Source organism: Hemicordylus capensis, chromosome 11 (genome assembly GCF_027244095.1).
Source record: "Hemicordylus capensis ecotype Gifberg chromosome 11, rHemCap1.1.pri, whole genome shotgun sequence".
Lineage (NCBI taxonomy): Eukaryota > Metazoa > Chordata > Lepidosauria > Squamata > Cordylidae > Hemicordylus > Hemicordylus capensis.
Genome location: NC_069667.1, coordinates 1,866,777 through 1,888,395, shown reverse-complemented (window position 1 = coordinate 1,888,395; position 21,619 = coordinate 1,866,777). Strand labels below are relative to the sequence as shown.

The window sequence follows — 21,619 nt, the reverse complement described above, 5'->3', positions numbered from 1 at the left end:
ATTAAACCACAGGGGCGACACAAGCTTTAACCCCACAGCAAGCCACCTTGAGATGTAAAGTTGAATAAGCTATTGCTGCTTAGGGGTTGGGAGACAGAGTATCACAGCTCTCACTTGTCCTTCCAAAAATCAAAGGGGGCAAATGACTGGTGCTATTTCCTGCTGAGACCTGGCAAAATGGACTTAAGGACAATAACTGATAGGGGGACAAAACAAGATAAATGCAAATAGCGTTCTTATGAAAACCAAAGAAACCTTAACACATTCGACGGAGCTGTCCAATATGACCCAAATGACTGTGTCCCCCCCCTGCCCCCCCCGCTGGCTTCAGCAACACAACTCACGGATATTTCTATCTGTAATAAATCCTGACCTGTAAAAGATGGCAGTATTTTTCTTTTTCTGTTAAAGCTTAGAATCCTTTCATGTCGGCCCATGAGATTCAGTGGTCAGCGCTTGCACAAATTCTAGTGCAGCTTCACAATGTTGTGGAACTTTGTTTCACAATGAAGGATGCTTCCGCTTCTGGGTTCTTTCCCCTTTTGGTGAATGTTCCTCTGCATTTAACAGAAGTCACAGGAGGGAAAAGGGGCCCCAGAATTGGGATTTTTTTCTTTTTCTCTTTACAATGTACGGGGATACACCAGGATCCTGATGTCCTTGCTTTAAAAAAACCAACCACCACCACAGTTATTCCCCAAGAATGGAGTGGCTTAGGACCAATGTTCCGTGCAGTTCCTCAGAAGGCCCCAAAGCCCAGCAGTCGGTTTTTGCATTGCTTCTGGGGCTGTCCCCTGCCAAGTCCTGAAAGAACAAGTCAAACGCAGAGGTCTTTTGATGTCTTCCGTGCACCAAGGCGAAGAGCAGGCATAGCTGAAAGAAGGCCACAAACACAGGCTGGCGGCAGAGGCAAGGAGAGCAGCCGCAGGGAGCGCAGGGTAGACACCACTAGAACCAGAGGGCTGCGCTTCCAAGAGGACCGTGTCTTGTGTGATGGGAAAAAGGACAGTGCTCAAACCTGGAATGTCTTCACATTCATTGGGCAAGTGTGTGTGTGTGTGTGTGTGTGTGTGTGTGTGTGTGTGTGTGTGTGTGTGTGTGTTGGCTCATGGTCCACAGAAGGAGGAAACGTGGTGTGGCAAAACAGCCCCCTGTGGCTTCCAGGAAGGAACTTCCTCCAGCCCTTTGATGTTATGGTCATAAGGAGCACTATACAGGCTGGGCACTTTCTGGGTTAAGTCAGAGCTGCAGCAAGCGCCTCGGAGGGAGTAGAGCCGGCACAAGGTCCCCAGTGCAGTCACTGCCAAGGGGAGCCGGCTGGGCTCACGGCGAGGGCTGGGCTGGCTGCCGCTCTGTGCATAGTCAGTGGAAAGGGGCAGGGCAGGCCCCACTTGCACAGGCACAGGCGAGTGGAATTGGGGTCTCTGGGACGCCTGCAGCCGCGGCAACACACTCCCCCCCTCCCTCTCTCTCTTTCACAAGCATGTAATTTCACTCAAGTGCTCTCAGCCTGATTCGGGCTGCAGGCGCTCCAGCTGTACACTTCTGCTCACAGACAAACTACAGAACGACGCCTTCATCATGGAGGCAAGAGTGACCCAGTTGGGGGAACAAAATTTAACCATAGAACTTCTCCAAATCTATCTATCTATCTATCTATCTATCTATCTATCTATCTATCTATCTATCTATCTATCTATCTATCTATCTGGAGTTATTAAAAGTTATTAAAATGAAAAACCAGGAAAGAACCACATTGCAGGAGCAGGCACACACACATTTCTCTCTCTCTCTCTATATATATATATAAATGTGTGTGTGTGTGTGTGCCTGCTCCTGCAATGTGGTTCTTTCCTTCTTTCCTGGTTTTTCATTTTAATAACTTGCTGGTCATCTTGGGCTCCCCGCCCCCCCCACTCTTAAAAAAGAGAATAAAATAAGCAACAGCTATGACAATGCAAAGAAGATGGGGATGTGCATGCGTGCGTGTGTGTTTGTTTGTATCTGTGTCGAAATCTAAAGCTTCTCACGGTGGTGCGAGGTCACAAAGGGCACAGTGGGAAATGCACACGCGCAGTAATGTAAACAAGTGCTGCCTGGCACTGTGCCACATTGCCACCATGCCACAACGCCAAAAAGAAGTGAAAAGAAATGCGGGGGGGGGGAGGGAGAGAAGAAGCAGGGCGAGGGGGGGGGCACTGAGGGACACACAAGGAGCGGTTTGAAACAGAGGCAAAGCCAAGGCAGGGCATTCCGCTTGAAGGCTGGCCCAGGAAAAAGGCGAGGAGAGAACCATCAAGAGGTTAAGAGACCTCAGCAGGTAGTTTGTGACTGTATATTTCTGAAGCATACAGTTCTCCAAGGCACTGCAGTGCTGTAGTGCAGAGCTAACAGGCAGGCGGCGGCTGAAAGGGCAGCAGTGGTGACTGGTCTCTGGGCCTGGAGGCATCCTCCCTCCGCCTCTCCCTCACTGGGTGTGGAAGTAGATTGGCTTGACCTTCCCAGAGAGGATCTTGGGCACCTGCACCGAGATGATCTCGGCCATCATTTCTGGGTAGTCCACGCTGACCATGTGGGACTTCACTAGGAGGTCGAATGTAAACTGATGCAGCTCTCTGGCAATCTAGAGGCGAGAGAGAGAGAGAGAGAGAGAGAGAGAGAGAGAGAGAGAGAGAGAGAGAGAATTAAGGGGACTCTTCATTTGCAGAGGTGACATAAGAACAGCCCTGCTGGGTCAGGCCCAAGGAGGCCCATCTAGGCCAGCATCGTGTTTCACACAGTGGCCCACTAGATGCCTCTGGGGAGCCCACAGGCAAGAGCGGAGGGCATGGCCTCTCTCCAGGGCACTTTCCAGACTAGACCCTACAACGGGGTCAGGGCAGATCTCAGAAGGGTGCTTCCACACTTCCTGCATTGTGACACCGCAGCCCCTACGCAGACAGCAGGGTGCTGTTCACACTGCCAATGCCTTGTTGCGAATTTAATCACTGCGATATAGAGCCACGACGTCGTATATCCGACATGATAAGGTTGCTGGTTTTTCGAATTGTCAGTTTCCGCAAGACGGCTCCCCCTGCTGTTCATGTTCCGAATGTGCCTTTTTGCTGCTGCTGAGCAGCTAGTCTGGAAAGCGCCCTGCTCTTTGCTCCCCTGCAAACGGGACTCGGAGGCATCGTGCCTCTGAAGCTGGAGGTGGCCTATAGCCACCAGACTAGTAGCCATTGACAGACCTGTCCTCCATGAATTTGTCTCTCGGGACACGACTCCCACTCTTTCATGGCAAATGTTCCTGAGGGCTGTGGCAAAAACTTCTCTTCATTTGGGGGGCTGCTTTGGAAATTGCAGCCATGAGGGTAGGGAAGTCAGGATTGGAGTCATTATGGGTGGGGCAGGGAGTCTTTACCCCTTTCCTTGTGTGGTCCCAATGAAAAATAGCTCCCGCACAACTGGGGCTGGGGGACAGCCTCCTCGGCTGCATGCATGCATGTGTGGAGTCGCGCTCCCACCCTCACAGCCTGGAACGGAAAAGCAGTGACTGGGCGCCCCTCAAATGCCCTGGAGGTCTGGAAGAGGCGACCACCGGTGGCCTGGGGTGTCCTGATGCTCGTTCTTCTGCTCTTGGGAACAGCCACTAGGTGGCAGCAGCCAGGCATCCTGAGAACAAGGGCGGGGCAGCTCCGGGCTCTGGCAGCTGTTCCAGATGGCTTGTTTATTTGGAATGGAATGTGCAGTGGTTACTTGTTTGTCATGGGAGATGTTGAGGCATCTTCCCTTCAGGTCTGTCTTCTGGGCTGTGTGTCTGTGAGGCAGGGTTGCCAACACTGGGTTGGCCAAAATCAGGACGCCAGGGCGGGGGGCAGAAGTCTGCGTGTGCAGAAGCCTGAAGTCACTCAGACCCCCTCATCTGGGGTCGGGTCGGGACTCTTCGCCACCTTCTCCCAAGCCCCGTCTGCCTTGCCTTGCCTTGCCTTCGGAGCGCTGAACACGCCTGCCTGGAGCAGCAGCCTCCTGCTCTGTGTGCCTGCCGAGTGCCAAACTTCACCTAGGATTTTTTTTTAAAGCGGAAGGGAGCTCATCCCGGATGGGATGGGCATTCCCCCACTGGAATTTGGGATGTCCCGCACAGTGCAGGATGGTTGGCAACCCTAAGGAGGGGTCATATTTTCCCAGAACCTTTCTAAGTTTCTTCTAAGTTCTAAGTTAGGCTCAAGGCTCAAGGTTGACTCAGCCTTCCATCCTTCCGAGGTCAGTAAAATGAGTACCCAGAATGTTGGGGGGCAATATGCGAAATCATTGTAAACCGCTTAGAGAGCTCCGGCTATAGAGCGGTATATAAATGTAAGTGCTATTGCTATTGCTATTGCTAAGTTACTCCTTACTTTTAATAGGTGCCTGGTGGGCAGAAATTGAGAAGTGAAGCTCTCCCCATCCCTGCACAGATGCCACTATGCAGATATTTCCCTGCATAGAGACACTTTCCCCCATCTCTATGCAGGGAAAAGTGTCCCCTGCTGATCTGTGACCAACATGATATAGCTGCAAGAGACCCCACCGCCCCCGCCCCGGCCTTAGCAGACTGTAGCAACCCTCCTAGCAAAAACAGAAACAAAAACGACAACTTCCCCAGCTTTTGGAACCTGAATGCTTATCAGATGAATTGCCATCTGACTTCCCATGGCCCGCTAGCTTTTTGCCGGGATGAATAGCTCCACTGATACCAGTGCAGGAAACAATACCTGTCATTGCTTGAGGGGGAGCAGCACAAATAAGGCGGGATGCAGCAATACTGCTCCTAGCACTGGTGCCACCAAGAAATGCCAGTTGCCTTGCTGCATGCTCCCTGCCTATGATGGAACCCCATGGCTGTCTTGGACAGAGCCCAAGGAGTTTTCTTGCAGCTGAAAGGGTGGGCATTTGAAGAGTGGGCCTCTCAAAAGATGTTTTGGCTGGAAATCCAGGGAGATGAAAGGTCTGTCCCTTTTGGCCTGTCCCCTGGATTCACCTGGAAGCTTTTCACACGAGGCTTTTGAAACCCTTCAACTCGCAATGGAGGGGGTACGTTCACATATCGGCTAGATTTACCCCAAAGTCCTTGTGAGTTATCAGGGAGCAGTTCACACACAATTCGGGTTTTCACTGTGCATTAGAGTGTAACCCGATTTATATCCGAGGTAAAATAATCAACCATTTGTGTTGTTTTTTGGGGACAACTTCGAGTTCGCAGTAAAGCCTCCCCATAAACCCGCAGTAAAACCTGCTGTGTGTAGACTTCCCTGGTCTTTCTTCTGCAGTGGCCACGCTGCCCCTGGTGGAGACTGCCCTGGTCTGACACAGAAGCCCTTCACCCTGAGGCTGTGGGGACTGACTGCCATGGGCAGGGGGCCTCTGAGGGTTTTTTAAAAAAATGGTGAGTGCCTGCCTGCAGCCCTTGGGAGGAACACCACCCATGCAGCTTTGCCTGGAACCCCACCCAAATCTCTGAAACGATCTCTCCAACTTTCTGACTGCAAAAGGGGAGTTATTTCTGCCCACCCTTTCAATGCCTAATAATCCACTAGTACATTTGTTTCCCATCTTACTTTCATTTCTGGTGTGCTGAACTTCTCCTCCTTTTTTTTTAAAAAGACTACAAGTACCTAAATGCTAGACATAATTGGCTGGAAGTGCAGCATTTCCATGCAGGTGGCTTGGACTGGAAAGCCTTCATGTCTCCTAGGGGATTCCTGGTTTGGGTGAAAAACGGTGATGTCACAGTGACCCTTTCCCCAAACAGACTCCAGCATTCTTTCCGTGTTTGTCGGGATCTATGTTTCCCTCTCCTTGTGCCCCAAGCTTAACAGCCTACACAGATTCAACGAGACTTCACCCAAGGTTAATGACCACGTTTCCATGTGTGTGGCCATCTCTCCCCCACCCACCGCCCCCCCCTGTTTCTTACTTACAGGCTGCACAGAGTCCAGGAGCTTGGTGAGCTGGTAGAAACGGCGGGAGCAGGACGTGGGATTCTTTCTCTTGCAAGCGATGATACGATCAAGTTCCTTTATGTAGTTCATCCGAAGTTCATCAAAGAACTTCTGATTCTTCAGGCCGTCTACTGGAACTGGTGAGTGCACATGAAGAAAGGGCGAAAACAACGATAAGAGGGGAAGCCAAGCAAGAAAGGGGGAGGAAGGAGAGAACTGAACAAATAAATGCAGACATACACAAAACCACATGGAAGGGTCCCCTCCCACTTCAGTGGAAGCGAGAGAAACATTTCCGACTCCCATGGTAGGTTGAGACATACTGCATTTACCTGAATCCAAGATTAGGGTTGTTCCAAGTTTTTTGACATCAGAAATCAGGAGGTTGTCTTACATTCAGAGACCTGTTCCTTTCGAATAAATGCAGGTATAACCTGTATTTCACTTCTACCTTTGAAGGGGACCATCTTGAATTCAGAGTCAACTTCGATTTGGGTAAGTACAGTAGTTTTATGACTGCTGAGCTCCTTACTTGGGAGTCAACAACAACATTTATTTGAGCATATGCTTATGCAACAGCTCTTAAAGAAGCAGCCGCCATCCATGTCTGATCAAGCAAGGCAGCAAGCTTCTAGCATCTCTCTCTCTCTCTCTCTCTCTCTCTCTCTCTCTCTCTCTCTCAAAACAGGAAGGATGCCACTCACTAATACTGAAGAGCAGCAGAGCTTTCATGCAGAGAAATTCTTGGGGAGTGATCTGAAGCCATCCAAACTCTTGTGACAGGTGCCGCATCCGGACACACTGGCTGTACATTCTGGATTTGTGCATCCGGTACCTGGGAGAAGGAAGACAAGATGTCAGTGAATGCCTGGAAGACAGTTGAAAGAGAATCCGTTAATTCTCCAAGAAAGGAGAGATTTCACACCCTCCAGTGCTGCACAGCAGCTGGAAAACTCAGAAACATATCTATGTTGCAATCTTGATGGCAACTTGTCCTGGAAGCAAGAACGGAGAATGTTCCAATCCGGGCAGGTTCACGTGGAATTCTAAGGTTGCCTTGACCTCTGGGTTTTCTTACAAAACAAAAATAACTCCCATGTTTTTGCAGTATTTAAAGAAGACATTGTTTGGTGTGGGTCATCAGAAGAGAGTGCTTCAGGCATACAGCGATGCAATTTGTCAATCTCTCGGTGGGGGTTAATCTCAGGCCATGCCCAACAGCCTGTTTTGATCCCTAGTCAACATTTGCAGTGACCCAGAAGTGCCCCAAGACTGCTCTCTGGCCCTTGTCACAGACACCAGCTAGAAACAAGAGTCAGCAGAGCAGCACGGAAGTTGCTCTGCTTACATTCCAAGGCTGTAGATTAATAGCCCACCAGTCATTTCACTGCCATACTGCTGGCACCAAGTGGCTCCTCTTGTTCAAGCTGTGCTTTATCCCTGCTGGTTTTATTGTCCACTAGGCTGAGTGCATATTGTCTGTGAAATTTATTCATGGAGTTAAGTGGAAAACTGAATGAGCAGGAGGGGCTTCAGCCTACACAGAGCTATTAACTGTCAGACACAGAGGAGTTCAGGGGTTAGGCATGGGGGGGGGAAGGTGGGCTGTGGGGCAAATACCCCATGAAGCTGGATTCCTTCATTTCAGGTGAAAAAGCCAAGGGCTTCTGTGGGTCCAACGCTTCAGTTGTAGCCATGATGATGAGAGCGGGGTTTGGATACCACTTGATATAGGGTGAAAAGAAGCACAAGCAACCGGTGCTTCCTCTCCTCCATGCTTCCTTATCATTTCTAAGGTTCAATGGTTGCATTTCCAGATGTGATCAGATGCACAAGCTCCCCCTATGGGGGCAAACTGTCTGTATACCGAGCGACAGGAGAAGATGCAAAATCTGAACTCTGGATGTCATGAAGACATGGAGAGAAGAGGAAACACATCTCACATGTGTTTAACATAAGAATGTAAGTACAGCCCTGCTGGATCAGGCCCAAGGCCCATCTAGGCCAGCATCCTGTTTCACACAGTGGCCCACCAGATGCCTCTGGGGAGCCCACAGGCAAGAGGTATGTGCATGCCCTCTCATCTCCTGCTGTTGCTCCCCTGCAACTGGGATTGAGAGGCATTGTGCCTCTAAGGCTGGAGGTGGCCCACAGCCACCAGACTAGTAGCCATTGATAGACCTGTCCACCATGAATTTGTCTAAGCCCCCTTTAAAGCCATCCAAGCTGGTGGCCATCACTGTTGGAGATGGAGTTCCAGTGGATTGACCTTTTGCATCGATTGTACTAATGACCACGAGGCACACTGGGAGCAGAGGTAGCTAGTGAGCGTCTCCTTACCTGTCCCTGCTTGCCTCTGTTCTATGAACCCTGCCTTGACTCCTCAGGTATTTCCTGTAGTGAGTCAGTCCTCTTCCTTTCCTCCTAGAGAGAGGATGGAAATATCTCTCCCTCTCCCTATCTATTCATTTATGTAGCTGATAGAAAGGATAGGTCTTTCCTATCACAGATGTATTTCACTAATAAACCTATTTAGCTTAGACTCTACAGTGATCTCCATGCGTGTTCCTTAACTAGTTGCAACAACTAAACTCTGCACTCTGTAACTGGAGTGGTAGCTTCCTTGGTGCTTTGCTAAATAATCACAAACCTCAACAATCACCACATCCCATGGCAGAGAATTCCATAGATTAATTATGCACTGTGTGAAAAAGTACTTCCTCTTGTCAGTCCTAAATTTCCCGACCTTCAGTTTCTAGCGCTGAAGGGAGAAGAAGAGAGGGAGAAGAATTTCTCTCTGTCCACCCTCTCCACTCCATGCATAATTTTATACACCTTGATCATGTCTCCCCTTAGTCACTGCTTTTCCAAGGTAAAGAGCCCCAGATGCTGTAGCCTCTCCTCCGAAGGAAGGTGCTCCAGGCCCCTGATCCTTTTGGTTGCCCTCTTCTGCACCCTTTCCAGTTCTACAATATCCTTTTTAAGATACAGCAACTAAACTACACAGTACTCCAGATGTGGCCACACCATAGATTTGTATAAGGGCATTATAATATTAGCATTTTTATTTTCAATCCCTTTCCTAATGATTCCAAGCATGGAATTACCCTTTTTCACAGCTGCCGCACACTAAGCTAACACTTTCAATGAGCTGTCCACCACGACCCCAAGATCTCTCTCCTGGTCAGTCACTGACAACTCAGATCCCATCATCGTATATGTGAAGTTGGGGTATTTTTACACTTGCTTACATTGAACCGCATTTGCCATTTTGTTGCCCAGTCCTCCAATTTGGAGATATCGTTTTGGAGCACTTCACAATCTGTTGTGGATTTTACTACCCTAAATAGTTTGGTATCATCTGCAAATGTGGCCACTTTGCTGCTCACCCCAACTTCTAGATCATTTATGAACAAGTTAAAGAGCACTGGTCCCAGTTCCGATCCCTGGGGGACCCCACTTCCTACCTACCTCCATTGTGAACACTGTCCATTTATTCCTACTCTCAGTTTCCTGTTCTTCAACCAGTTACCAATCCACACATGAACCTCTCCCCTTATTCCATGACTGCTAAGTTTACTCAAGAGCCTTTGGTGTGGTACTACATCAAAAGCTCTTTGGAAGACCAAGTATACTATGTCGACTGGATCACCTTTATCCACATGCCTGTTAACACTCCCAAAGAACTCTAAAAAGCTAGTGAGGCAAGACTTTCCCTTGCAAAAGCCACGCTGGTTCTCCTTCAACAAGGCCTTTTCTTCTATATACTTAACAATTTTGTCCTTAAGTATGCTTTCCATCAATTTACCAGGCACCGAAGTTAAGCTGACCGGCCTGTAATTTCCTGGATCCCTTTTTGAAAATCAGAGTCACATTGGCTACTTTCCAGTCCTCTGGTACAGAGCCTGAATGTAGGGATAAGTTACATATTTTTGCTAGGTGGCCGGCAATTTCACATGTAAGTTCTTTAAGGACTCTCAGGTGGATGCCATCTGGCCCTGGTAATTTGTTAATTTGTAGTTTTTCAAGACAGTTTAGAACATCTTCCCTTGTCACCTCAAACTGGCCCAGTTCCTCAGCGGCTAAACCTGATAAGCTCAATTCTAGAGAGGGTATATGGTCAGTATCCTCTGCTGTGAAGACAGATGCAAAGAACTCATTCAGCTTCTCTGCAATCTCCTTATCCTCCTTCATAATCTCTTTCACACCCTCATCATCTAAGGGGCCAACCGCCTCCCTGGCAGGTTTTCTACTTTTGATATATTTAAAGAAGTTTTTGTTATTCACCTTGGCGTTTCTAGCTATATTTTCCTGTCCCTCCCTCACCAAAAGAGAATGAGAAAAAAAGTTGATTATCCTGAAGCAATGCAGAAGTGGGGGCTGCCCATAGAAAACCATAGATTCAGAATTTTACAATGGCTGAGACTGGGCATCAGTGTGTCCTCTCTGTGGCATTAAGAGGGCAGGACCCATCCCAAAGTTCTGCCCAGGCAGCCTTGTAAGCCCCCTCCCTCTGCCGCCACCCTTTACAAGTGTCTTTACACTAGGCTTGTTCCAGTGGCCCTTCCTCTCAGGGCACCATGTGTCCCATGTGTCAGGGCTGCTTGTGGGACTCGAGCTGTTTCTGCTTACGCAGCTGCTGGCATATCCCACAAGCGGCTATTCTAAGCATGCAGTTCTGAAGGGTGTGCACTGAGGAACCAGAGAGAGGAAAGGCAAAGACAGAGGCAGGGGAGGGAAAGAGAGGAAGGGAGAGTTATCAGCGTTAACATTGTGTTACCAAGCAATTCTCAGAAAGCCCCTGGAGACAGAGAGCAGGGGCTCCTACTGGTACGCCATTGACCAGGTTTTCTTAGAACATATCACAACAGGTTATGCAATCCCTTCTCAATGGCAGTCGTATCACAGGCCATCTAATGGGGATAATGCAGAACGGACAGTCCGCTGTGAAGAAAAACAGAACTTACTCATTGAAGACCAAGTCTGGAGCAAAGTAGAGCATCCGGGAGTTCACGTTAGTGAATGATCTCCATCCCATGGCAAAAATCATCAGGCCCATCCAGGAGTACTGAATTATTGCCATTTGGTCGTCAACATGCAGGTTACGGAACCCTGGAGGGGAGAAGGCACACATGGAAGAGGTTAACTGGGGCTGGATGAGGGGCATATCACTACCTCTTCCCTCTGAAAGCACCGGAGTGTTCTGGACATAGGGACTCCATTGGGCAGGAAATGAGATGGGCCCATGGAATCCTCAGCACCATCCTTTGTAAAATTAGCATTTCCAATGCTATCCTTAGTCAGCTGGCCAAAAGAGAGAGAGAGAGAGAGAGAGAGACAGACAGACAGACAGACAGACAGACAGAGACAGAGGAGACAATTCAGAGTCCTTTGCTTCCACCAGAGAGAAAAAGCGGTTAAAGCACAGTATGAAACCGTTTTCTTAGTTATTTCTATTATTATTGCACATGTTAATTTTCTATTTATACTGCAGCACCAGCAAGAGGCAAGATTCACATAACTGGTTATTTTGAGCTTCCTGTTTGCTCTAGGCTGGAACATAGGTGCAAATCTTATTAAATATGAGCTGCCACTTGAAGACATCTCCAGCAGATACTGGCTGAGCAGAGAAAGGAGGTTAAGCCCCTGCCTGCTACTGGGCAACGAGGCACCATTCTAAAGTGGCAGCTCCTTGACATGATGGAGGAGGAGGAGGAGAGCAGCAGCGGTCCCGAGGCAGCCCAGCCCAGCCCAGCCCAGCCCAGCCCAGCTTGCCTCCCAGTAGCTGCTGCTCTTGCTGCCGCTGGTGACTCCCTTGTGTCTCTTCTTGGATCATGAGCCCCTTTGGGGCAGGGAGCCGTCTTATTCCTTTTGCTATGTAAACAGCTTTTGACAGCATCTATTTTCCAAATAACAATAACATATTCCAAACAGCAGATAGTTCTAAATATTAATTAATTGACAGATAACTATTCCAAATGATTGTAGCAAGTCGCAAATGCTTTCCTGACCTGGCCTAAAACTAATCCACAAGCAGGCCATGCATGTGTTCCTCCTGGCACTCGAAGTCCACAGGCAGGCCCTGCTTCTAGTCTCTCTCTTGCCATTTCTTTAGATACTCCCTACTAGCAGCAGCAAGCCGCTTTGCTCTTGATCTTATCTCACTCTATTAACTCCTAAATGAGCCGTTAGTCAACTTTTTAAGAAGTGAAATGGTAGTTACTCCTTAATCAGAGCAGCTCAATTTAGCTTCTGCTTCTTGTCTTGTAAGCTGTCAATGTCTCTAAGTGAGTGCCAGTCAGGCATGATGCTGCCAAATGCTTTAACTTGCCATGAGGCTTCTGTTGCCCAAGCCCACTGCTGCGTTGGGCTGAAATGAATGATCACAGAAAATAGAAATTTCGCTATCACTCCAAAGGCCAGATCTGGGATACAGCCCCCCCCCGCAAGAATGTGATTCTCAGTTTTCGAGGACATGATAAACCAGAGTGAAAAACTGGGGGGGGGGGGAGAAAAATAAAGGAGAGAACTTGCTTTTCCAAATTTCACACTGGAATTCAGATTTTATGTGGTCAAAGGTCCAGATCCAGACTTTTGATTATTGAGAAGATCCATAAACTAGGGCAGGATTTGTGAGATAAGCCCTTGCAAATTCCAAAAGCAGAATTTGTTTCCACTCCCACTCCAGGTCTAGCACAGAGCTGGGAGAGGGTACAGATTTCCTGTCCTCAAAAATATTCAGCATTACTGCTCAGTAGGGCAAGAGAAGCAGGTCCAATGCATTAAGAAATATAGAAGAGGACCTCATTTAAGTTGGGGCTCCACAGACACTGTTTAAAATGGAAAAAGACCCAAATGCCATTTGAAGCGAGGAAACACACACACAAAAGGCTTTTGTGGTTTATCCAACAAAGCAGATGTGTAGGAGAATCCTCTCTACCGTAGTTTAATGGCTTGAAAAGTGGAAGAATCCTGCTTCCGTTCAAATCAGAGCTAAAGCAAACGTGCAACACACACCAATTCCAGACAACTCTGTCAAATGCACAACTAAGGGATGAAAACGCACACTTCAGAGAACTGAAGTTTTAGGAGCTGTTTGAATTATTACAGCTTTTGAATTAGGATTTCAGACAGCTAAAGCTACCTTTTGATACTCAGAGACCTGCCAAAGAATATGAACATTCACACAGAGCGTTGTTTCTGAATGACAGTATCTTGGGATTTGTGAATTCTGGGCACTGCAAATGTGTGAATTTAGAGTTAGAGCATTTTCCCCTGCTGAGGTTCACAGATGCAGAACAAACATGTAAACCAGTGTGAGCAGGATATTTCTTGTGGGAAACTGACAGTGAAGCTGACCTCCCACCCCACAAAGCTAGGAGATCTGCCTTTTTGGAAGGTTTGGAAAGACCGCTTTGGAAACCTTTGTTGAAAAGCAGTATATACATTCTTCTTCTTGTTGTTGTTCTATGCTGTTTCCCTGCAGAAGTGAGTGTACCCAGCTGGTTATTTCTCCCCACCTCTGAGCCATAGACGCTTTTTACCCATTTGGAGGGAATGTCGTTCACTTCGAGCTTCAAAAGCCCCACCAGGGTGCTTTCCAGATAGTCCCTAAAACGGGGTCAGGACATATCTCTGTGCTTCCACACTTCCTGTGTTGTGACACCACAGTCCCAATGCTGACCACAGGGTGCTGTTCATATGTCAGATGCTTTCTTTCGAATTTGATTGCTGTGATTTAGTGCTATGACGTTGTTTATCTAGCGTAAAAATGTTGGAAGTTAAAGGACTTTGCGCTGTCTCTTTGCCTCAGACAGTGGAGGACAGACTAGTAAGTCAGAGGGCTAGAGGGTCAAGACATTTGTCATCACTTCTCCACTGCTCTGATGCTATCCCTCTGATGTGTAGATTGCTAATCTCAGGGACTTCCTTCCTTCCTCTCTCCTCTTCCTACCTGCCCTCCTACCTTGCAACATGGCAAGCTTCTCTCCCTGCACCATATGTGCAGAGAGGATGCAGAATCCATCTGCATCCAGCTAGATAGATAGATTAGAGATCCTAAATCCTCACTTTCCTATCTAGAATGGAGTTCCTTAATAAATGCCTTTTATATTGATTTGAAACTATGAATTGGCTCCGAGTTACTTTACTCTCAGCACACATGCATGCTTAACTAATCTGCTGTGTTGTGCCTCTGTGCACTCTGCTATAATGAGAAAGGAATTCTCTCACCACAGAGAATATCCCCCCAAAAAAAGGAGGTTGTTCTTTCAGTTTGTAAGTTATTGTGAGACTGCCCCCCCTGCAGGTTTTACATTTTGACTGCGATTTGCCTGAACAAGGCATTTAGTCACGTTTTAGCGGCTAATCTGGAAAGAGCCCTGGTGGGGCTTTTGAAGCTCCAAGTGAACAACATTCCCCCCAAATGGGTAAAAAGTGTCTAATCTTGAAGAAGCAAGATAGAAAAAATGTTGACGCTTTTGAACTTTGGTGCTGGAGAAGACTTTTGAAGATACCATGGACAGCCAGGAAAACAAACAAATGGATCATAGAACAAATCAAACCAGAATTTTCACTCGATGCACAAATGACCAGGCTCAAACTATCATACTTCGGACACATTATGCAAAGACCCAGCTTCCTCAAGAAGTCCACAATGCTGGGGAAAGTTGAAGGCAAGAGAAGAAGAGGACTCAATGACAACAGCAATGAATGCACCACTGAGAGACCTTCAAGGCCAAGTTGAAGACAGATCATCCTGGAGAGAATCTATCTAGGTGGTCGCTAAGAATCGAAACCGACTTGACACGGCACTTAATCAATCAACCAATCAATCTGGAAAGCACCCAGGTTGTGAATGGACTTTATAATTCTAGGTTGGGTGAGAGAAAGAACTAGGAGAGGAAACACCTTCAGTGTCCTCCCTGTTCACAACATGGGAGGTCAGCTTGAAGCTCTCCACCATAAATTGTGGCTGGGAGGATGAGAGCTGTAGTCCAGCAGTAGCTGGAGAGCAGCCTCCGGCATCCCTTCACCTTTTTGCTTCATTCCATTCCCCAGACGAGTTCCTTCTTCTTGGGTGTGTCAATCCCCGGCCTCATGCTTCTGCTTCGTACAGGTGTTGCAAAGATGCAAGTTGCCCCAAATACTGCTCTGGGGAACACAGAATATCTGTATGCAGCAGTATTCCAAAGCTGTACAGTGAAGAAAGTTTGGAGCATGTGCCGACAAGTGTTCTTGGAGAGCAGCAAGAGGCCTGTTTAGGAATCAGTGTTATGGCAGGTGGCTTTTCTTTTTCTGGGAGCCAGAAGACACCGCCCAATGAATCAGCTCAGATTTAGCCCTGGCTCTGAACCTTAAGCAACCTCACCATTAAATGGGAGTACAGGTCAAGCCACATGTGAGCCTCAGCTTTTGCTTTCAAAGGTCCAGTAAGCACATGACGTCATCTTTGTCTGCTGTTTTCTAAATTGCACAAGGCTACCTCCTTGTTCCCACTGCCCAACAGCCATAAATCTCCATGCACAAATGTCCGCCATCTTGACTCTGATGCTGATCTTTGCTGGATGGAATTTCAAGGATCTGAGCAATTAGGAACTGAGTTAGAACACTTGAGCTGGAACATGCTGAGCACTGAGCTACAACATCCCTTTCTGGAATCCCTTCTCCTGCAGTGAAGATTTCCACACCCGCCTGGAGCCAAGGAATTCTGGGGAATGGAAGTATCATTCCCTTGTATGTGTTTGGTCAACTCAGTGCTTCTTGCTGGGCTATCCATAAACCAATTCTCCTGATCATAAAACAACCCTGAGCATTTATATAGTGCTTTGGAGCATTCATAGTGCTTCAAAAACACAATTATTTATGTAATTCTTATAGCATCCCTGTTAGGTACATAGTAGTACTGCCATAATGAAGGTAGAGGGAGATGTGATGGGGAGAGAAGAAGGGTGGCTTATCTAGAGGTCCCGAAATAATTTCATGGCAAAAGATGAATGGGGTTCTATACACGACACCAACTCAACACTCTACAGGGAGGACTGTACACGTTTGTCATATTACAGCATGCGAATTTATACATTCCTCCATGGAATCCATTCCATCACAAGCAGAAGCTTATTTAATTCAAAAGCATCCGGTCCTAATCATGGACTTTGAGCATCTAATCTTAGAGATTTTGGTTTGGCTCACTTCTGAACAAGAGCAGATCGATACCTCCCTGCAGCTAAAATTCTGGCCACTTTTTATTAACTTCCCATCCTGAGGTGGTGAAGCCCAATTCACCACCTACAATCCTCAACAGAATTACTCAGGAGTAAGTCTCCACTAAAATCAGGAGGACAGGCTCCCCCATTAGCATGCTGAAGACCCTGAACCAAACTGGCACTGTACAAGTTGTGCCTCAACCTGATGGCACACAGGTGGGGAAAGTAGGGAATAGGTATTTGGCCACCTAACACATATTACTGCCCCCTCAGTTTCCCTACCAGTATTTCAAGACAAAATTAAAAGGTTTCTCTTCCTCTCCAATAACAAATGACCTGCTTGGTATCTTTGTTCAGCAGCTATTAAATAATGCTCATTAGTAATCATTTGGTTCCTGGCAAGTATCCAGGTCACATCATCTCCATGATTAATAGTTTCAGTCCATCCGTGAAGCCTTTTGCATTCCAGTCTTAAAGCTCGTATATATTACTCTAAGTGAATGTGTAATCTTAACAGAGAATCCTGGCCATGATACCCCCTCCAAAAAATTAGATTGTTCATCATATTGTTACTACTGACTCAAGGGCTACAAAATACATACTTTATATAAGAGGAATCCACGTCTGAAAACAGGGTGTGGGAGGAGGAGTGATTACATGAGGCCCTCAATCTTTGCAGGGTTCTGCTCTCCACAGTTACAGCGGACAATGAAACAATGAATACTGAATCGTTATGTCTATGGGATCAGGGGGTTAGGTTCCTGGAGGTCGCAAAAAAGAGGGGGGAACTGTGAAAATGGCCCTAGAAATGGAGGGGTGGGTGGGATCGTGCTCCACAGGGCCCCAGTGATCCAGCAATTCCCTCCCACCCGGGTCTCCATTCTGCCATTTTTTGGTGAAAAATCATGGTTTTTAATTCATTTTCTTTTAAAATGAGCCACAAAATGGCTCCTGAGCTCAAAATGGGGGCCCATTTGTTTCTTGGAGCTAATCCAAGAGGCCAACACTTTAAATTTCAGGCATGGGCAGGGCAGGCTTGAGTTGCTCCAGTGGCCTGGCTTGTTACCCACGAAGGCAAAGATTGTCTTGGGTGCAACCCAGCGGCTGTTATGGCCCAACCTACAGAGTCAGAAGAAGCAGGAGGGACTCCACGGCTTCAGGACAGGTTGGAATGCTTTTCATCCAAACTGCAGAAAGTCTGATGTGACAGGGAAAGGGTTTCTAGTCTAGCCTTCTTCCTGACATCCTGTTTTCCTGTTATGCACCACATTTTTCATATTAGGGAGGGGTCCAACTAGCAACCTATCCCCTCCTGCCCACTACACTCTGAAGGGCAACTTCCCCAGGAAGGCTGTATCTTGAGAAATCTAGGGGGTCAAACGGTCCAAATGCCAAAAATGATCTGAAAGAGATATGGGACTCAGGGACATCCAATTTCCAAACTGAAAGCTATCTAATCTAATCTAATCTAATCTAATCTAATCTAATCTAATCTAATCTAATCTAATCTAATCTAATCTAATCTCTCATACCCCCTGCTGAGCCAAGAGGCACCTTTTTAAAGAAGTGATTCTCTTTACTTAGCAGGAGGAGAACAACTGGCCCTATCCATCCCCAGCACAGCATCCCTCCAGTGGCTGTTGCCAGTGTCTACCTTGCATTTCTTTTTAGATTGTGAGCCCTTTGGGGCACAGATCCATATTATTATTATTATTATTATTATTATTATTTCGATTTCTATACCGCCCTTTCAGAAATGACTTAGTGCGGTTCACACAGAGAAATAACAAATAAATAAGATGGCTCCCTGTCCCCAAAGGGCTCACAATCTAAAAATAAACATAAGATAGAAACCATCTACAGTCACTGGAGGGGTATTATGCTAGGGGTGGATGGGGCCAGCTACTCTCCCCCTGCTAAATAAAGAGAATCACCACGTTAAAAGGTGCCTCTTTGCCAAGTTAGCAGGAGTTTATTTATTATTTCTCTATGTAAACTGCTTTGGGAGCTTTGTTTGGAAAGTGGTACATCAATATTTGTAGTAGTAGAAATAATAAATAAGCCCATCATGTCCAACCTCTTTGGAGGCCGCTCATGAGACTCATTTCAGATCAAGAGATTTGAGGATTGCCAGGTATCTTAACGACCAAGAAAGAAATTAACCACCCCAAACCCAATATTGTCCTACCACAAGGCACCGGTACTCTCTACTGCCCTTCAGTTTTGAATTAGGAAATAACACCTCCTCTCTCTGAGGTTATCTATCTAGATCAGGGATGCAAAACTCAAATCCCTCCCCCGCCCCCGCCGGGGGCCAGAACCCACCTTGCCTTGGTGTGCCAGGGCCAAGGCCAATTTCAGCACAGTTATTATTATGTTAAAATCCATGGAAGCAGTTCTTAGCTACTTGTGCCTCTTCACCGCTCATCTAGGAACCCACACTTTTAAGCAAGGATAGAGGCTGGAAAATAGGGCCGGACCCTGCTCAGTCAGCGGGGCGCCTGGAGCGCAGGCCAGAACCCCCCCCCCCACCACCACCAAATGCCAGGTCCTTTCCTCTCTCTAAATCTCTGTTGCTGCTTTCAGGCTGCAACCCCAGGCATGCGTCCTAGGAAGCAAAGCCTTACTGGGTACACCATGGGACGTATTTCTCAGTAGACAAGCATAAGGTGGCACTGCAAGGCCGTTTGAGGAGAGAGCAGAGGATGGTCCCCCTGGAGAAGAGGGAGCTGACGTACGAGAACGTCAGTTCTAGAGTGAAGAGTGAGCGACCCTCTGCCTTTCTGGGTGCACTCGGCTTGTGCCTGCTGGATGCTGCTGCCCACCCATTGGCCCACCCGTCGCCGCTCCTGCTCAAGCAGCTGCTGCCACTGCCCGACTCGCTCATCGGCCCATCGCGGCCACATGCACCTCAGCTGGCCTCAAGTGCCCGGCTGCATTGAGCTGCTGCTGCTGCTGGCCCGTCAGACAAGCCAAGACTTGTCTGCATTATTCCCTATGGGAAAAAGCTTAAAGACTTCAACAAATTTTAAGTCACCTCTTTCACCAATTTCTTTGAAATTTGGGTGGTAGCTCCCACCCATTGGGCACTACCACCCACCCCACTCTTTTGCCCCTGGAACTCTTTTTTGTTGTTGCTGCCCCAAATCAATCTGGATTCGGAAAATTCGGGTATAAATAGAATCTGGGGTGATTCGGGGGGGGGGAGGGGGCAGATTTGGACCCGAAACAAATTGGGGGTGATTCAGTTCGGGTACAAACCAAACTGAAAAAATTGATTCATGCATATCCCTAATTGACAGTATTTGGGCTAAGTTAGTCATGGCTAGACACCACTGAAACCATTGAGACAAGTTAGTCATGACTAAAGTTCCATTGGTTCCAGTGGGACTTGGCCATGACTAACTTAGTTTGGATGCTGCATGATGCATCCCTCCAGTGGCTGTTGCTGGTGTCCATCTTATGTTTCATTTTTAGATTGTGAGCCTTTTGGGGACGTGGAGCCATTTTATCTATTTATTTGTATCTATGTAAACTGCTTTGGGAACTTTTGTTGAAAAGCGGTATAGAAATATTTGTCGTATTCGTATCGTAAGAGCCATTCCGGACGGCAGGCCAAGGAACCCCGTTCAAGGTGTGTGGGTGTAGTGTAGGCAGGCGGCTCCTTCTCTCTCCAGGCACTTTCATCCAGTTGTGTGGGGAGGTGGCTTATCCAAGCTACCCTGAGCATGCAGTTCAAATGTCAGTAATGGGTGATATCTGAGCTGTCCCTAGAGGGGAGGTGCAGATCCTCCTCCCTACATGATTAGACAATGGCATACTGGGTGAGGGCGGAAGGCAGGCATGCACCCAGCTCTGCTTTTGGAAGCTCAGGTGGAGGCGGTGGCCAGGGGTGCCTTTGCACAGCTTCGGATAGTGTGCCAGCTGCTCCCTTTCTCGAGAAGGCAGATCTGGCCACAGTTACCCGTGCTTTAGTCATGTCATGGCTGGATTACTGTAATGCACTCTACGTGGGGCCGCCCTGGAAGAATATTCGGAAACTGCAGCTAGTGCAAAATGCGGCAGCTAGGGTTTTATCTTCTATTTTATGCCTACTGGGATCACATCACACCCACTTTGAAAGAGCTGCACTGGCTGCCAGTTCGTTTCCGGGTCCAATTCAAGGTGCTGTTTTTGACCTTTAAAGCCCTTAATGGTTTGGGCCCGGGATACCCGAGGGACCGCCTGCTCCCAAGGGTTGCTGCCCGTTTGATGAGGTCCTCTGAGGGGTCTCTTCTCCATGTGCCGACAATGAGGGAGGCTCGGTTGTCGTGCACGCGGGACGGGGCCTTCTCTGTTGCTGCCCCCAGACTCAGGAAGGCTCTCTTGGTGGCTATTTGCTCCTCGGACTTCATCACAGTTTTTAGAAAGCGTGTGAAATCTTGGCTTTTTATCCAGGCTTTTATATGATTGTCTCTACTGCTGCTTCTTTGCATTTCATATGGTTATATTGTGCTTGTATTTTAAATTCTTTTAGTCAGATCTATGTTTTTATATTCTAGCTTAATATTTTAATTGTGTATTTTTATAGTCTTGTTTTAATTTTTCTGTGAACTGCCTTGGGAGTGTTCTAATGAAAGCTGGTATATAAATTTAACCACAAAATAAAAAATAAATAAATCCATGCCCAGACTCCTCTCCGAGGCCCTTGTGAGGTCCACTTTGGTCACCTAGGCCTGCAGCCAGGCCCTTGGTGTGGTGGGAGCCAGGACTGAGCGTGACACCAGATCTGCCACTTCGCAAAGGATTTCCGAAGTGAACCAGGCAACAACTGGATTCGCCACTTGAGGAAAGGGCCATCTGGACTAGGTTGTGAGGATCAGGCAAGGCTTACAAACAGAGTTGGTTTGGTTCTCCCAGTTCATGCAAGGCACTGCTGGCACAGCCCTGAACCTTTAGTCTAGGTGGTTTCCCAGGGCAATTCTTCACAGCTAGCAGAGCACTCCCCAAGAGGCTTCGGCCATGACCACGCTGGAGCATGAGTGAGGGCAGCCTGCTCCTTCACAGCAGCACCAGGCCTGCAATGCAGCTCCTGCATCTCCCCGAGACCTGGCCAAGGAGATGCCCAGGAGAGATGGAGAGGAAGGAACCAGAAGCAGGGACGTGCTTTATGCTGTGCGTTCACTCTTCAGCACCAACTGGATCCTCATGAGTTCAACACCCCCTAGCAAATGCCTGGTCTTTTGATTCCACAGCTGATGTTTGAGGCAACTAAAACAATAAAAATAAAAATTCCCTGAGGCCTAAACTCCATCACAAGGTAAAGTGTATTTTGGCCCTTGGCAACTTTGCTTAGGATATCAAAGGGGAAGCACCTCAAAGGGCTTTGGAATGAGCTCAAAGGATGCTGCTGGAAGAGGCTCATCTGGGCATAGTTGATGGGAACATCAAATCAGGACTGTTTTATGGCCC

General features: G+C 47.6%; 1 protein-coding gene across 2 annotated transcripts in view; it reads right to left on the bottom strand.

Annotated features, from left to right (window-relative positions):
- Positions 1-1,828: 1,828 nt before the first annotated feature.
- Positions 1,829-21,619, bottom strand: part of AR (androgen receptor) — a 157,144-nt gene continuing 137,353 nt past the window's right edge. For both annotated transcript variants that reach the window (XM_053273665.1, XM_053273666.1), the window contains 4 exons: positions 10,931-11,075; positions 6,668-6,798; positions 5,943-6,100; positions 1,829-2,623 (listed from right to left, as the gene is read on the bottom strand). In XM_053273665.1, coding sequence (XP_053129640.1) covers positions 2,468-2,623; positions 5,943-6,100; positions 6,668-6,798; positions 10,931-11,075 — 590 coding nt within the window. In that variant the 3' untranslated portion in view covers positions 1,829-2,467. The remainder of the gene's footprint in view (positions 2,624-5,942; positions 6,101-6,667; positions 6,799-10,930; positions 11,076-21,619) is intronic.